We start from the raw sequence: 18,036 nt of genomic DNA, 5'->3' as shown, positions 1-18,036 counted from the left end.
TTAATCTCGTGGCGTGACGGCAATAGCATAATTGTAAAAAGCCATGGAAGACAACACGAGGGACTCTAACTTGCATGCGTTTCTTGATCCACGTATTTCCTCTCTCCATCTCTCAATGGAAGTCCAAAATTGCTGCCACTCTGTGTTTGTTTTCACAATTTTCAGCATTTGTTTAATTTTGTTTCGTCAAGCGTCCATGCTTACTCATCCATGTATCATAACAGATAATATGCACTGATTAAAATGCGTTCTTGTTTATAACAGATAATATGCACTGATTAAAATGCGTTCTTGTTTAGGCACGTGTGTGTGTGTGTTGCTCGTGTGTGTGTGTGTGTGCGCGCGTGTGTTTGTGTGCGTGCGTCAAGAGTGTTGTGGGGCAGAATGCTCGTGCGATTGCGTGACATACCCGCATCAAGGTTTAATTTTGCCGCGTTTCGCCGGTGGCCAAGGTAGAATGCTTTTACCTGTGTGTGTTTGAGAGCGAGCGTGCGTGCTCGTGCGGAGTCGTGGTGCAGTGGTTTTAGCGCTGCGCTACCAATCCGACAGCTGGAGTTCGATTCCCACTCAGGGCCAACGCCAAGTGACAGTTATCTTAACGGGTCATGGGGCTTCCCCAGGTCGACTCGGCCTCAAATGAGTACCTGGTGCCACGTCTAAACATCGCCACTAGGGGTAGACGAAGACGGCCGGGCGTGGTGCCGGCCGCCCACTCCCTCGTGCGTCATGCCGGCCTTCATAGGTGCTCGCGAACAGCACTTGCCCGAGAAGTCTGTTGAAAGCTACACAGGGATCTTTGTTTTCTTGTTTTGTGCCTGTGCACTTGTGCTTGTGTGTGCGCACTAATGTCTCCTAATGAACCCTAGACATGTACCGTACAAGCAAGTGCTGTTTGTGAGCGCCTATTAAGGCCAGCACAGCATTTAGCGGGCTAAGTGTGACCGGCACCATCCCTGGCCGTCTCTGTCCCTCCAGTGCTGATGTTTGCACACTGCCCTAGGTCCTCGGTAAGGCTGAGCTCACCTAAAGATGGCCCGAGACAGGTTGGTAATCCACTAGTCAGGAAGCAGTGGTGCGAGCAATGTGTTACAATCCTTATCCATATTTGTTCTAGTTCTGATAAACCGGGTTCAATTTCGATGGGATGACATCAGTTAGCATTGAATGTATATATATAGGTAGGCTGACCCAGCCTTCGATGAGTGTCCGGCGCGGTGGGTAAGCGTTGGCACTGGGGAGACGAAGGCAGCCAAGGACCGTGGTGCTTGGGGCCCTGTCAGCCTTTATAGTTGCTCGCTAACAGCACCGTCTTGTGCGGCTAAACAGGGATCTTTTGTGTGTTTTTTTTTCTTTTGTCTGTGTGTGCCGCACGCACACGATTATGCATTGTTATTTTATCGAGACTGCGGCCATCCGCATCGTGCACGACACGAAGCATGCACCCGGGGTCTCTCGCAGAGCCCGTGCATCACCCCACGGTCGACAAGGACGGGTGTCAGGGCAGCTTTTGAAATCGTGCTCTTGTCCGCACTAGGGGGCAGCGCATTCCCAACCACCCCCGCTACGCAAGCATGGTCATTGCATGGCGGTCAAATTTAGCCAAGTAAAATTAAAACGCCAAACTTGATGTGTTGGCTCTTTGTGCAGTCCCCCTGCTGTTCTGGATTCGCTCTTCTTAAGAACGCGGTTTCATGACGGGTAGCTTCCTGGAGTCAAACCTACGTCTCAAAAATTTCTGCTGAGCACCTGAGATAATTCCCTTTTCACAGGCGGGCAAATGTGCCTGTTTGTTAAGGGGAGTGTTGGGCAGCAGTGGCACCGTGGTTAGCATAACACTGACCAACATGTCCCAACATATCTTTGTTACATTGCTGGTCATAGGACTCTTCACCAGTGGCAATTGGCATCAGAGCCTGGGCCCGAATGTTCCCTCGATGTCGACTCGGCCTGAAATGAACATCCTGGTGTACTGTGATGTCATTGGTCAACAACATTGGGAAGACAATGGTGGCCGGGCGCATGTGGGCTCCTCACCCCAAATAGGTTATCACCACTTAATGTCATTTGTCTCTGAAGCTAAAGTGAGATGTGTGTTTTGATTGCCATGTTTGCACTTCGTTTAACGGTTATAATGAGATTCCCTTTATTTAACAGGGCGAGTGTCTCTTGAGATTCATTGTTTGCAATGGATGGTTGAGCTTGTGCAACATAATTTCATTTCACGACATACTATATGCACCCCTAACACAGGCGCACACACAAAACAAATCACAGTTGAAAGTGTCTCTCTGTACTATATCCAATGGAGCAGCTCTCTTGTCCATTGGCTACCTAAAGCTGCGGTTGAAGTGCCACGGAACGATGGTGGGAGCCGGTCTCTCCGTATAACGAACGTGCAAAATAAACCGTACCATCTGAAGCATTGTATTATTGTGCAACCGATGACGTTTCTGGATTTATTTTTTATGCTACAGTGAGGGTGTCATTTTAAAAGATAAAACATATAAATATTTTACCCCCCCCCCCCAATATTGAATTCCCTAAAATAGACACGGCCAACCCAAAACGTGTTTATTGCTCAATGTTTATATTGGCTTTAAGTGTCACAATGTGTCTTGTATATTTGCGTGGCTGTGCACATAGTTGTTTACTGGCAGATTTCTTTGGGTTATGTTTTATTTATGCTTTTGAAACATCTTGAAATGCTGTCAGCGGCGTTTTCGAGAATTCTTCCTCTGATTTATAAGTTGCTGATGGGTTTGTCCATCCGTCCATGCAATCCGTCCATGTGTTCGGTGAGAGGTCAAAATGAGGTCGGCAGATGATTGGCTGCTGTCACTACATTGTCAATGGCAGTACCCATGCAATTAAAACAATGGAGTAAGAACTGCGGAAATACTTGGCAGGGCTTTTACATGTATGTATATATAAATGTGTGACGTGCATCTGTGGAATTTTACATTGCCTCTGGCCAATCCAAGCCAGATAGAGGCATTGAGTAATGTTAATAGTTACGCTAATGGAATAGCGTTGGTGTGGGTACGATTCAAACCATGAAATTTGATTTCACTGTTTACATTGTGAGCGAGAGCAGTGGTGCAGTGGTTAGCGCGCTTCGCTATGAACCCAGCGACCTGAGTTTGATTTCCGGCCATTGGCTAATAGCAATGTCAAGTAATGTCTGAACCGGTCCCGAACACACTCCCCCACCACCTTCACCAATGTGTACTGACCAGTGTGGTGAAGTATGGTCAAACAACCACCATGACTGACAACGGCATGCGGAAGGCCTTAATTCAGCCGGCGATTATCCAAGAACGGTGGATCGACTCAAATTCATCATCCCACCGGACTGGAATGTGGAATTTCTGTGGCTCCCTGGCCACTGAACAAAGTTTACAATCTCCCTGCTATTCGTTTGACCATGGACACATTTTAAGAACTAACACAGCGATTTGTGCTCCCGATGGGGTTCAATTCCAGCCGAGTGTGGCTGGATCGGCAGCCCGAGAAGTTAATTTCCACAACCGGCACGCCGCAACCAGTATTCACCTCTGGCCACTGTCGTGTGCACCAACAGCGTGCGCCTCATCCTGAGTCTACCAGCAAACCAGGAAATATTCATCGATACACCCTGCCTGTAGATTGTACATCCGCGCCTTGCGGCTCTGTTTTGACGAGGTTTGTTGTTCCTCCTCTTTCCCCACTCCCCGCCCACCACCCGACCCCCTCCCCCCGACTCTTCCTCGCCGTTCGCAGGACGTGGGGCTCGTGGGTGGAGAGCGACGGGAATAAGTACGGCTCAATGAAGTATGAGCATGGCATGTCGTGCTGGCAGGGGCCCAACCGCTCCACCAAGGTTAGTGGCGGAGTGTTCCCGTGCTGTCCCCCCCACACCCCTCGCCCCCCCCCCCGCCCTCAATGGCAACTGCTACGAACTTTACATTTTTTTGTTTTAAGTTTACGAGGTAAGGCCCACCGAGCTGTTTTGCTCTCAGAGGCGACCTGGCCACAAATGATAATAGCTCGGCGTAGTGGCTTGTCACGTGGAAATTTATAGCAGCCAAATACTCTTGAACGCGTGTTTCTAAATGTGGAGGGGAAAAAACGGAGGACCCAGAGACAAATCCACACGAGCACGGGAAGAGAGAACACTCCAAAATACAGGCGTCATGGTCGAGATCAAATCCACGAACGCCTGTATATCAGACGAGGGAAGAACATGCAAACTCCAAATATACAGGCGTCATGGTCGAGATCGAATCCATGAACTCCTGTATATCAGGCGAGGGAAGAACATGCAAACTTCAAAATACAGGCGTCATGGTCGAGATCGAACCCACGAGCTCCTGTATATCAGACGAGGGAAGAACATGCAAACTCCAAATATACAGGCGTCATGGTCGAGATCGAATCCATGAACTCCTGTATATCAGGCGAGGGAAGAACATGCAAACTTCAAAATACAGGCGTCATGGTCGAGATCGAACCCACGAGCTCCTGTATATCAGGCGAAGTAGTTAACATGTCGCCTCGGTGGCACCATACATTCAATGTTTGTATATATGTTCAACTTTTATGCACCGTACGTAGCCAACCATGCTTATCGGAGGTGCGGGGGGAAGGACAACAACACTAAACACAAAATGCAGTTATACAGAAATGAAACTGCCTTTGTTAATTGTACAGGATTCCTTAAGGACCCTATACTCGTCCTCTTCAATGTGTTTGTTTTTTGTTCATGTTGTTTCTCTGCTCTCACGGGACCGCGGATCTCCCGTGTACAATCACCGGGCAACTGGCTAACTGGGATCATCATCCCTGTCACAAATATAAATACTCAAATGATGGCCAACTGGGAAATTGAATGAGTGGCCTTCAGAGTTTGCATTGCTAAAAGGATTGTATCTTGTGCTCAACAACAACAATCCTTCCCACAATGCAATGTGCCAGTAACATTTTATAATTGTACTTGGTAGTATCGATTCGTTTGTTTAATAATATTTTTGGTTTTTTGAAGGGGTTGTTTGTGACCCAAGAGCTTTCTAATAGGCAACTACTCATCAATTTAAGAACCGGTGATCAGAAAATATTTGTAAAAATGTCATTTTCATCAGGCCCCATAATATAAATAAGTGCAGGCTCCAACTCTTATCCACTCTGTCTCTCTATTGGCCTCTGTATATTTTGCAAACGTCACCTATTTATTTTTCCTTTCAAGACCACACGCAGTGTTATTGACAAATGTGTTGAGATTCTGTCGTAATTTTTTTTTGCTTGTGCACCACTGCCAATGTGTAGTAGCAGCCCCACCAAGTAATTTGTTCGTTTTTCCAAGTTGGGTGGCGTAGCCATGAGTTTTGGAAAGGTTTCTCTACTATTGCCCACGTACTATCAATTGCAGCGCGGAAAAGACAAAGGATGTGCCTCCGCTAACGACACGTTCCAGAGGGTCCCTAAATAATGGTGGCGCGGTGGGATGAGCTTTTATCCATCATTCCCTTTTCCACAAATATCTGCTGTTGATGCGGGTGCACAGATAATGTTCGTGATGGATGAGACACACTTTTCACGGCTACAGAACGATAGCGCAGAGAGGAAGGGTTCAGTTCAGTTCATTTGCCTTTTACCAATACGGTTGAGAAGACTATATTGCCTTTGTAACGCCGCTCCATGCGACAGTTCCGAAAATGGTGTGTTTCCCCCCCGCCCCCCCCCCCTTTCTTGACTGTGACATGATTATAATTTAATTGGGATTAAATAGACGATAAAATAACAAACTATGAAAGAGTGCAAAACAATAACGAGCAGCAGCAAAACATTAACAGCAGCAGTAGACAAAGTGCAGAACTTACCTGATTACTCACATTGATTACACATAGGAAAAGTGAGAAATACTGTTATACAAGAGTATCTTTTCTAGCCATTGTTTTAATCCATTGCAGAATGAGGGTCCCTCCCCCATACACCATGTCCGCTGGTTGGTGTTTGCTTAATCATACTTCACCACCCTGGTGACTATCGGTTGGTGAGATGGCGGTCCCAGCACCACCAATGAAGCTAATCCATGGCCGGGACTCAAACCCAGATCACTGGGTTCATGGCGCCGAACTCTCAGCACTGCGACACCACTGCCGAATATTTATACACATGTAACATGTTACGTGTGTGCACACGATTGCTGAAATAAGCGCCATTAACTTAAGATAATACGTTTTGCTAAATAAATTGAACAAATAAAATAAATGCGATTTTTTTTTTTTTTTAGCCACTTAAAACGAAGACATTTTTAATCCTCTTATTTTGAGCAAATGCGGTTAGGACAGAGCACATGAGAGAGCAAGAATACATTTTTTGCATTCACATAAAGTGGCGTACTATCTCCCACTTGTAATTGAAAACCCAGTGATTGATAGCGCGAGTTATGGACGGGTAATTCAAATAAAAATTAAGGGACCCAATTAATTAACGGAGACGCTCGAAGGCGAGAGAGGCAATCGTTGAGATGGACGACAGAAAAGTGAACGAAGGTGAACGGTTGAAGAGATGGAGAGGAGGGAGTGGGAAGGGAGGGAGCCGGGAGGGAGAGCGGGAGATGCAAGGACATAAAACAGACAGACGGAGGGAGATGGGGAACGACAGAGGCAGCCCTGCAGGGAGCTGCCCTTGCATTTAGCGGGAGAGTGGCAGCTAGAGAGGCCTTTCCTGCCTTCCTGCGCTCGGCGAGACGAGTCGGCGTGCTTCGTTTTGACGCGTGTCTCGGCGAACGTGACCCCCGGTGGCGGGCGGGTCCGTAGAAATAGAATGACCTGAATATGCCGAACAATAACGCGCGGTGAATAACCAAAAATGCCCTCGTTTTCTCTCAATAGCCGCCGTCCCCATTGCTCGGCGGTTTGGGGATGAACCCTGCCGCCAGGCGGCGTGACCCCCCGCAAACCCGAACGAGGTGTTCCCGTGGAGACGGCGTGATTTCTCATTTTTAGTCGTGTCTTTAAGTTTACTTATTTGATGGTGCGCGTGGCGGGAGGAGCTGTGGCTTTCGTAGGCTCGCACAACCCCCTTCAGACTCCCTAACCCCCCCACCCCTAAAGCCCCTTGCACCGCCACTCAGTGCCTTCGTGCCCTCCGGCGTGGCACGCTGCGGGGACGATCGCGGAAAACTCTCGCCAAGGAGGGCGACCCCAGTCTGCATGCCCCCCCCCCCCCCCCTCCCAAGAGGTTTTTGTATCGATAGGAAGGCCGGATTGAAAAGTGTAGGGGGCTTCCCGTGGCATCTCTGTCCCTCACTGTGGTAGCTGCCCCAGCTCTCCGCTTTTCCGTGTAGCCACACCACCGGTCCGGTCGGTGGAAGCCCGTGCGTGACACTTCGGCGGCGGAGATCCGCAGGCGCTCCGGTTAATCCAGCGGTTGCCAGGGTCGGCCGGAGGTCCGACACTCCGCTGGCCTTGGCCGGCCTGCCCGGGTCTGGGCGCAGTCTGCCCGCGGGTGTGCGGGCGGGCGGGCGGGCGGGCGGGCGGGCTCGCGTGCGTGGCGTACGTCACACGTTCCCGAGGCCAGGAACCTAGCGTCCCGTCAGGGAACGAGAGGCGGCCTTCGGAGGGAGGCTTCAATTCGCTGTGCGGGGCCGTCTTTGCGGAGACTCAGAGCTGTAGGGCGCCATGCAAGCGCCGATTTAGCACGGTTGGCTATGTATGGCGCGACAGAAGTTCAATCTACATGCACGCTTTGGGGCCTACCTCCTAGTTCCCTTGCTGCCCACACTCGAGCGTGGTTACCCCCCGATCTTGCCCTGCCCATGTGCCCGCTGTCCAACCTCCCTCTGTGGTAGGCGCAGTCTGGAAAGAATGACGCCTGATGGCGAGTAGGCTTCAAAACCCATGGAATAGCGCAGGGACACAAAGCGTCAAACAGGGACACATGGACTCGCGTAGAGGCACACATAATTGACGCAGAGACGCAGTCTCACACTGAGACTTTGCTGACCTGGCCCTGCTGGATTTGCTGACCTGGCCCTGCTTGGACATCTGTGACTAAGAACTGCATATCTCATCGCATTCCAATAGTCTGAATAAAGACTCTGATAAATAACAATCGCATGTCAGGCCCGAGATCTAGCACAGAGCTCCAACACTGAGCTCCAGCCCTGAGCGCTCGCACTGGGCCCCAGCATGGACCCTGGTAGCAATTAGCTCCAACGTTTAGCTCCAGCATGAACCCCTCCAGTACTCAGTTGCACCACTGAGTCCGAGCAATGAGCTCCAGCATGGACCCCTCCAGTACTGAGCTCCCGCATGGGCTGCTCCACCACTGAGCTCTAGCAATGAGCTCTACCACTGAGCTCCTGCATGGACCGCTCCGGCACTGGGCTCTACAACGAGCTCCACTACGGAGCTCCAGCAATGAGCTCTAGCAATGAGCTCTAGCAATGAGCTCTAGCAATGAGCTCCAGCAATGAGCTCTAGCACTGAGCTCCTGCATGGACCCCTCCGGCACTGGGTAATACGACGAGCTCCACTACGGAGCTCCAGCAATGAGCTCTAGCAATGAGCTCTACCAATGAGCTCTACCACTGAGCTCCTGCATGGACCCCTCCGACACTGGGCTCTACAACGAGCTCCACTACGGAGCTCCAGCAATGAGCTCTAGAAATGAGCTCTAGCAATGAGCTCTAGCACTGATATTACCTGTCGCCCCTTTTCCCTACAACCAACTACTCAGCTTTCCTCCATTCAAAGTCTGAGCACTGATGTGTTTCTACTTTTTTTAATTTGATCGGTTTACTTAATTGTTTAAACCCATTTGTTTTACGCTATTTACGTTGCGAGTTTTGTTTCCGTGACTATATATAAACATGCTTTTTATGCAAAAGTAAAAAAAAAGTATTTGGCATTCGGCCATGCTTACTCATTGTGTTTGTCTGAATTCATCTGGAGACCACTCCTCCCCAATATAAATACGTTAAATATGAATCCCTTTGGCTTATATCAGTCGAGATGCAACTATTTCTTTATGAGCCACCTCTAATGCAATATTGATCCTTTAGCAAGTCTCTCGGATTTGAACACAGCAATTTTGTTCAACCAATCGGGACCTGTCGTACCCCAAATCTAATCTTGCTCCTACTCGCGAATGGAATAGACAACAATAACACAAAAAAACACATTAAAGTGCGACCATTTCTGCCAGTTTACGGATGGCACATGGCTCGGCATATTGCATTTAACTGTAAGAAGTCTTGAGATCTAGAGTTGACTTGCTTAGAGATGATATTTCTACTCCTACCACCGACTTCAGAGTCATCTCTGAAACCTGACTCTCAAAGATCCCCACGACGCTGTCACGTCAGTCGATTGGTGCATTTAGCCGTTTCCCATTCCGAGACTTCTGCAAGTTGCAGGGCGGGGTGTCCCGTTGACCGGTGAATCTCGGAACGAGCAAGCGGCTCGGCGGTAGTTTTATTTAGAGGGGCGTAGCGCCGCTGTTTTCGAAGACATTGCGCTCACCGCAGAGAACCGTCGTGGCACAAGGACACGCTACGATAGCTGGCGCCATACGGTGCCATACGCTCTTAGCCTTTTAGTTCCGATTTCATGCAGAATCGATTCCGTTCCGATGACATACACTTATACATCATCGGAACGGAATCGGAAGACAAACGGATGACGTGCACATACATCATCGGAATGGGAAAGGGCTAATGGTAATGGATTTCTGAAGATGGTGATGATGGCGAGGACGATCATGATGGTGAAAGACGTCACCCTACGCGACTATTGTATTAGTCTTATTTATTGCCGTTTATTGATAAAGGCGAGTTGGAGGAAATCTGTGCAGATAGCTGAAATAAATTAACATACTCAATTTGTTTGAAGCAGTTCATTTTCTCACGCGGATAGGGGGTGATCATTCGGACGTCAGACCTAAAGAGAGGTATAACCGCTCCAATTCGCAGTGTGAAAACGAGCAAACCTGTCACGGGCCGCCTCCGATGAGCCCGGTCGGCGGCGTGAGGTCCGAAAGAAGTTCAACACACGTGCATGCACAGCAGGGTTGGAACATCATCGGGGAAGCGGGACCAACCGGTGGATCAACACTCGGAGAGCGTCTCCTAAATGTTTACACTCGAAATTGAAATGGCGCTATCGCAGGCTGGCGGCTTCATTCACTCCTCCGTTCCAGAAGGGAGAGAGAATTGGTGTGAAGGATTAGCCCCATTAGCCCCTTATCTCAGCTCGATAAACCGTTGGTGAATATCACGGGGAACTGAATAATGGTCCATTTGGAGAGCCGACTAACCTCACGAGCTGGATTTCTACTGTCGACCACCACGTACATGCCATCAGTCAATCAGATTGTAGGGGAGACAAATGGATATCAAGTTTTGTTTTGTCAGTGCCGTTTTGACTGATGGACCAATCGTGGCTCTCGCAAAGCAAAGTCTTGAACACAAATTGTTACAACCATTTACGAAGGTGAATCGGCTATGCTGAGACCGCACATACAAACAATACGAATCAAAACGCATGCGCGACTTATTTCACTGTCCAGATGGACTCATGTTAATAAAAACGAATAAATAAAATATATTGACCAGAATCTGTTATAATTTCAAGATATTAAACACAATCGCCTCTAAAAGGATTTTCAGTCCCAAAATTCTCCCAAACCATTGTTTTCTATCAGCAGGTGTTAAAGCAGTTCACAAGTTAAATGGGTTCCTGCATCGCAAGACCCTGAGAGATGGTGATGGCTTGGGGAGGCCTTCATCCAGCAGTGGATAGACCATGTGCCTCATCAGCAGAGTGTTCAATTTATCCTGCTGGGCTGCTATCTGACCTGAAAGGGAAGATATCTTTCATCATCACCGAGTCCCGTTGAGCGTGAAGTGTTATCCTCACCATCGTCGTCGTCATCATCATAATAACTAACGAGGGTGAAATCTGGCAGAATCATTAAGCGCCGTCGTTTTGACCTATCCTTAGTGGCACAGTCCACTGAGGCGGTCTGAGTAGGAAAACATTTTGTGGATAATGCCCAAGGTTCTTGAAGGTTCAGTGGAATTGCCCAGGACTGGAAGAGCCAAACTTAAAGCCAACCTACTGAGGATTATAATATTGGCAGTCCCCAGGTGCTTGCTCACGTCCGTCCGCGTGTGTGTGGCTGCGCTGGGCTTTATTTTTTTATTTATTCTTTCGGCTTGCTTATTTTCTTTCCCTTCAAAACCCAATTTCGCCAAACGTCTAACGGTTGTCTTGGCAGGCCATGAAGCGTGACGCTTGTCTCAACTGTCAGCGAGTAGAACGTGCCGCCGGACATTCTAGCATCTACAAGTTCACATACATGCACAAGTTCAAGCAACACTTTTGTGTGTGTGCATGTGTGGAAAGTGAGTGTGGTGTCTGCGTTTACAGTAGTCCCTCGGTTAATGGTGACATCGGTTAACGGGTTTTTCGGTTAACGTTTCACCTCCCATAGGGGGGGACCCCATGTTTTCGACTAACGTAAAAAATTTGATCAACGGTACATTTTGGTACATTATGCACGCGGGGCGCCAATTTCGACCAATCCGAGCGCTCGTAATTGGAGCTCAACCATGCCCTGAGCCAATCAGCATGGCCCATTTATGAGCGTTTTGACCTCGACTGGCTTTGTTAACGTTTTGTTTTCTGTTTAGGCGGTGGAAACGGCTCTCTCTTCGATTTACATTTATTTCGGCCGATGGTCGTTTTCGTGGAACGGATTAAAAACGTTAAACGAGGGACTACTGTACATATATCTGTGACTTTTATGATGTGTGTTGCCTCCTTCTGATATTTAATGATGTCAAACAGTTATTTGCCAATGAAAGCCTCACAAGTCTGAGGACGTTCGGTAGATAATATGCCATTGGTATTGAGCGGATATAAAAATGTTTTTTTCCCCGCAGCTATAACACTCTTACTCGTACATGAGTTTTGGGAGTTTGCATTTGTACCTAAAGAGCCCTAAAGTTGCTCTAATCTGTCACTGTGAGCCTCGAGCTCCTGAAGAATCCGCAAGGGGCCTTCATCAGAATAAGTCGGAAGTTTTTCCTCCCCCCCCCTCCCCGCCACCCCACCGAGACCATTGAGCTCTGTCGCTCTTATTTCCAAGAGTGACCCGGCCAGCCGACTCATTACGTGCGGACGCGTGCGGTGCGTTGCCGCGTGGGGCTGCTTAAGATGTTCAAATCGCTCGAATATTCCATGACAAAGCGTCACGCATGCATACATGTGTAGTGAGTGACTTCAGAGACACTAATAGTAGGAGGCGTACACGTTTATTCTACACTTTCCACAGTATAGGGGATAACTATATACGGGTCAGGACAACCGGCACACTGCCTGACCCAACACCGACGAGGAGGTGAAGACCTCGTAGATGACGGCTCCATTCCCAAACCACAGCAGCCCCAACCCAGTGTCGGGGCCCCCCTTTTATCCTCCCCAGCGTGGCCTGGCTCCGCCCTCGGCCACGCCCCCTTCTGGAACCTAGCAGAAGGTTCTGGGCTCTGCCCCACGTGTCCCCTCTGTCACCTTTCCCCTACATTCGTGCCTATCACGTGCCCTACTGGCAGATCGGCCGCCTATCCTCAAATGCCCTCCAGGGCACACTCCACTTTCCCTGCTGGTAGACCAGGCTATTACACCCATGATCCCGCTCACTACCAGTAACCAGCACTACGCGCCATAGTAACCCATTCGATGTCACCACACGCACACAATACAACGCACGATATGTTATACTTGCACTTTGAAGCAACTGTACAGCATGGTGACTGCTCATGTCCATATACTCGTGTACGTATGAAATCTAAATATGAAACGATACAATTAAGTATATAATCCAGATCAAGCCTCCTGGGATTCACGTGTTGTCACCTCCACTCTAAATCCCTCTCCTCTCCCCTGCCCCCTGTGAAAACAAGACGCTGCTCCTGCATGCAGCTAACTTCTGCTCGCTCTTTCGGTCTCTCTTCTCCCTCTCTTCCCTCTCCTCTCACCATCATCACCCTCTCATCCCCAACATGAGTTAAAATGCATTTCTTTAAAGGTGTTTTTTTGTTTAGTTGTCCTTCCCCCGCACCTCCGAATAGCACGATTGGCTATGTACGGTGTGACTGAAGTTCAACATTACATTGCTCTGGCACAGCGATGCAAAGCTTCTCGAACTACGTGGCCAAAAAAAAAAAGACGTTGCATTGTGTTGAAATCCAGATGGAATATCAGACTGGGAATTGCTCGGATTCCTGGCCACACAGATTTACCCAGGCCTGCCCACTATCGTAAAGGACCGGTTCAAGTACTCGCCACTATTATCTGGCCCTCTGTCACTTCTTCCCCTCCCGTTTCTGCCGGGCACTCCTCCTTCTGTCCTCTCCCGCTCATCTTGCCCTCTCTGCCCCTTTTTGCGCAACTGACTCTACCCCCCCCCCTTTCCCGCGATGTGGTGCCACGTGTGACGAGGGTTTTTAGGAACACAGCTTAAGGAATAGTTGTCGCGCGAGTTGTGATGTCACGACGTTTTTTGAGCGCCGCCCAGCTCTCCGGCGGCAGACGCGACTCGTTAACGTGACGTTTGTTTGTGTTGCGAGTCACATGTTTCATTGGCGATGATGTTGATAGTGATGAGCAGTGTAATGATTCGGAAAATAACATTGACGAAGTTGATTATGAACGTCAATATTTTGATAACTGCAATGTAATTAAAATGCCGATTGAATAAGTTATGATAATGAAGTTTATAATGACGATGACCTAACGTGATCAGGACGACACAATTTATGATGATGATAACAAAGATGAATATGCTGACTATTCATGTTAATTCATGATGACGATGACATGATTATGCACATTGATAATGATGAATGGTGACGAGGTTGATTGAGACAACGACGATGATGATGTTGAAGATTATTGATGATGTCAATGATAGCGAAGTCCGACGATAATTGTGTTCATTGTAAAAACTTTTTGACAATGATCATTGACAATAATTGGGTGCTAACGTTTAATGTGACCGAATCGCATGACCAAAATGCGCACCGATCCCGAAAGCCGAGCCGCGTTGAGCCTGGATATTGTTTGGATGCACGAACGACCATGCATGACAGGTGTCATTGGTTGTATGTTTGGTGAGATGTTAACGCCCTCGCCTGGTATGCAAGAGGTCATGGGTTCGATTTCACCCCGACGGCTGTTGTATATTTGGAGTTTGCATGCCTCTCTCCCCGTGGTCGCGTGGATTTGTCTCGGAGTCTTCCAATTTTTTTACTCCACATTTAAAAACACGCAATTAGAGTATTTAGCTGCTATACATTTCCAAGTGGTAAGCCACATAATTGAGTTATCATTTGTGGCCAGGTCACTTCTCAAAAAGTGATATGCTGAAAATGCCGCTGCTGTACTCTACTCCCGTGTGCGTCGCTCGTCTGTGCCGTCTCACCTTTGTCAGCCTACGCCAGCCAGCGTGGTGAAGTATCCCGTTACATTCCATCGCCGACGCAGCATCGGGAAGCCTCCGTCCAGTAGCGGATTAACAAACAGCTGCACGCGTCTCGCTGCGATGATGATGATGATGGTGACGGTGTGTGGGGACTAGTGGCCACGATGTAACATCTACTGCTCACCCCCCCCCCCCCCCCGCGGCGGGGTCAAGTGCTGCAAGCGAGCACCCTACAAAGGCCCCGAGCGTCGTCACTCAAAGCCGCCTTTGTCTCCCCGACACTGATGTTTACACACCCGCACCAGGTGCCGTGTCGGCCTACGGGAGGCCGAGGACCGGCGCCGATGTTGGCCGTGAGCAGGCGAATCGTGCTGGGGGGGGGGGGGGTGGTGGTGGAGGGGTGGTGGAGGAGAGGTGGTCACCGGTCTTGTTGCGTGGCGTGCTAACCGCTTGCCCCATCGTTCATTCCTGTGCCTCCCAGGTGAAGCTGTCTTGTGGAAAGGACACGGTGGTGGTGTCCACGTCGGAGCCGTCGCGCTGCGAGTACCTGATGGAGGTGCAGACGCCAGCCCTGTGCCAGGAGATGACGGGAGACAAGTGGGCCGACAAGCACACGGAGCTGTGATGCTTCTCTTGAGGTGTTCAAGAGCCCCCCTCCCCTCGCCCCTCCTTCCCCCTCCCCTCCCCCGTGGTAACCATCATAGTTGTAAATGGTGCTTCTCGGTCTGGCTTGTGTTGTTCAAGTTCGCTCAAATCCCCACGGTCAATTTGGCCAGTTCTTTTTTGTTTTCATTGGGTAGGTGCTGAAAAGAAACACGACCGAGCACCAAGGTTTAGTTTTTTGTTGGATCATCTTCACGAGAGTTGTGCAGTGCCGCTCACAGGTTTTTCATGGCCAAGATTACAATGTTTTGGGCGAGATTGCCGCCAGTGTAGATTGGGGTCATCGCACCGCCAACTTCAGGCCCAAGACCGGAGGATATTTTCAGATTTTTGGCAACTGCCTGACGATGCCGGTTTGTGTAACGACCAGCAAAAACGTCCGTGAGCAATCGTTAAATGTGTGCGGATCGCCCCCCCCCGCCCCCCCCAACAAAACCGGGCGGTACCGCCAAGGCGGTAAACAAATTGTCACGTTTGTTTTGCGTGACATCTGAATTCATTGGCTACGAGAGGGGAGCAGGAGGGTTTTTTTACGACACACGTTTTACTCGAGCGGGCGATCCGACCCGAAACAAAAAAACCAGTTATGAGTCACAGACCGCAGGCGGCGATCACTCGCTGCATCAGCCACCCGTGTTTAGCCGAGTCCAACTTTTGCGGTTTGAGCCCAGGAGAGGTTCACATCTTCACCGCTGGCGTTATGCGTGTACGTCATGTATGTTGAACCCCACCGCACGGGGGCGGGGAGGAAGGCCGTTGGTTCGATCCCAACGCCTGTCTATTTGGAGTTTGCGTGTCTCTCTCCCCCTGGTCCTGTGGAATCTTCATCCGGGTCATCCGGTTTTTCCCTCCACGTTTAGAATCAACATGCGTTTAGAGTATTTGGCCACTAAAAAATTCCACGTGTTACTGCACTCCACTTCGTTGAGCTATGATTTGTGATAGCCAGGTCGCTTCTGAAAAAAAGAGCTACGTAGCTCAAGTGGGCCTTACCTGGTAAAAAATTAAAAAATCTGTTGAATTCGTTTAGTTTTAGAACCCACGACCTTCACGTTGAGAAAATTACTCAATCTCCTCCAACCACCGTAACGACAGCAACGACAACAACTACTGCCGGCGAGAGAGACCTCCATTGCTCCTGCGCTTCCCCCCCCCCCCCCGATCGTAAACGCTGGATGTCGTCCCCTTAGCGAGAGAGAATTTCTGCGGCGGCTCCCATTAGAAGGGAGTTCGTGCTGAGATGGCGGCACCGAGGGTCTTGACGTTTACCAACGAACGCGTCGAAACGTCGTTTCGCCCTCGTTCCCTCCGCCCCTCGGCCGCCGAGGTGCGGGAGGCTTCCGTGACCTTCTGGTCCGCGTGCAAGTTTTATGACGGAACGGCAACAACAACAACAGCAACAACAACGGGTCGCGTCTCCCGCGGCGACGGAATGGAACGCAGAAACAATTACGCTAATGATTCCGAGTTGGCGAAAATACTCGCGAATTTCCCAGTGCCCTGCCGAGGCAACCTGGGCTGCCGGGGTTGGGGGTAGGGCGTGAGGGTCATGCCACCTCACCCAGTGACTGAGGCAATTGCTGCCAAGGCTTGGTGCTATTTATGCCGCGTCTCCGTTGTGCTGCGCTCACGTTCCTGCTTGGGGGGGGGGGGCGGCGTGGCGGTCAGAGCGTTCCACTCGCAGTTGGAAAGAGTCGCGCGTTCAAACTCCACCTCTTGGTGGGAGGGGGGTGGTGTGAGGGGGGGGGGAGGGGGGGTTGACGCACCCGCACCCCCCCCCCCCCCACCGCACGTCCGATCCGCAGGGTTGGCTGCGCACGGTGTGAAAGAATTTCAACATCATCCCTCTGCGGTTCGTAAAATAGGTACCAACTTGTGAGGATCTGAACTGAGGTTTTGTCGTATTGAAAAGAATGGCATCCCCCCCCCCCCTTGCAAACATCATCGTTATATCATCGACTGTGATGGATTCACTGCTGGATGAAGGCCCCCACAAGCTGCCTCTCGTGGTTATTTGTTGTTGGTAATTCAGTCAGCACCTATGCACGAGCTGGTCGCTCGGCTCCTTCTCGACAGCGGGCGTTCCTCTCAGCGTTCCCTCCTTGCTCTGGCCCCCCGCCAGAGGAATGGTGAATTTCCAGAGACTGGCAGCGGGTGCACTTGCCCCCCACCCCCCACCCCCCCACGCCTGTCTGCCAGCTCATTTCAACAGTCAGATGTTTTAAGAAAAACATTAAAAACATACAAATGCATTGGACATTCATCATATTCAGTCAATTTAACTTTATACTTCTCTTCCGTGTGTTTGTAGGTCGCTGGAAGGGTCCGCACGTGGGGAAGGTGTCGGTCGTTTTTCTTTTCCAAGGCAACTGAATTGTCCCTCGTTCCACTGTGATTCATGTTCTCTCATGATACAATTCTACATCTCGAGCGACTGGTCACCACAACGTCAAGTCCATTGCACTGAATCGAGCTGCTATGCTCCACACGACAAGTCAGCCGACCCAAGTTACCATTTTCCAAGTGTTTTTTGTTTGTTTTTTTAGCACACAGGCCATGTTTATTTGGTCAAAATATGTCTATACCGCTTTTGCTGACTTAATTGTGAAGTAAGACAAGAAAAAAGTCAATCGCTGAAACGAAAATAAATTGTGTTTTCGTCAATTCGCCTGGCGCACTTGTGTAAGTAATTGAGACCAGAATGACAGTGGTTTTGACTTTCACCGAGTCACAGACTACCACCGTAAGCCATTGGTTGCCCGCATGCTTTGGCGGGGGAGGCCACGGATATGCACACAACACAAACAATGTGGATTGCAGCGGTGTTGAGTAATAAATGTTCATGAAGATGCCTTAGCATTGCCTAAGATGGTGGAATCTTTTTTTTACGGTACTAAGTCAAAA

General features: G+C 49.6%; 1 protein-coding gene across 1 annotated transcript in view; it reads left to right on the top strand.

The window, feature by feature from the left end:
• Positions 1-17,799, top strand: part of PRKCSH (PRKCSH beta subunit of glucosidase II) — a 102,900-nt gene extending 85,101 nt beyond the window's left edge. Inside the window, exons 15-17 of the mRNA XM_032966262.2 lie at positions 3,760-3,859; positions 14,951-15,107; positions 17,444-17,799. Of these exons, the coding sequence (XP_032822153.1) occupies positions 3,760-3,859; positions 14,951-15,094 (244 nt within the window). The 3' untranslated portion in view covers positions 15,095-15,107; positions 17,444-17,799. The remainder of the gene's footprint in view (positions 1-3,759; positions 3,860-14,950; positions 15,108-17,443) is intronic.
• Positions 17,800-18,036: the final 237 nt, after the last annotated feature.

The sequence above is a fragment of the Petromyzon marinus genome, chromosome 35, assembly GCF_048934315.1.
Source record: "Petromyzon marinus isolate PM22_M1 ecotype Great Lakes invasive population chromosome 35, UKy_Petmar_22M1.pri1.0, whole genome shotgun sequence".
Taxonomy (NCBI): Eukaryota; Metazoa; Chordata; class Hyperoartia; order Petromyzontiformes; family Petromyzontidae; genus Petromyzon; species Petromyzon marinus.
Note: the sequence above shows the minus strand (reverse complement) of the source record. Positions and strands in the feature narration are given on the sequence as shown.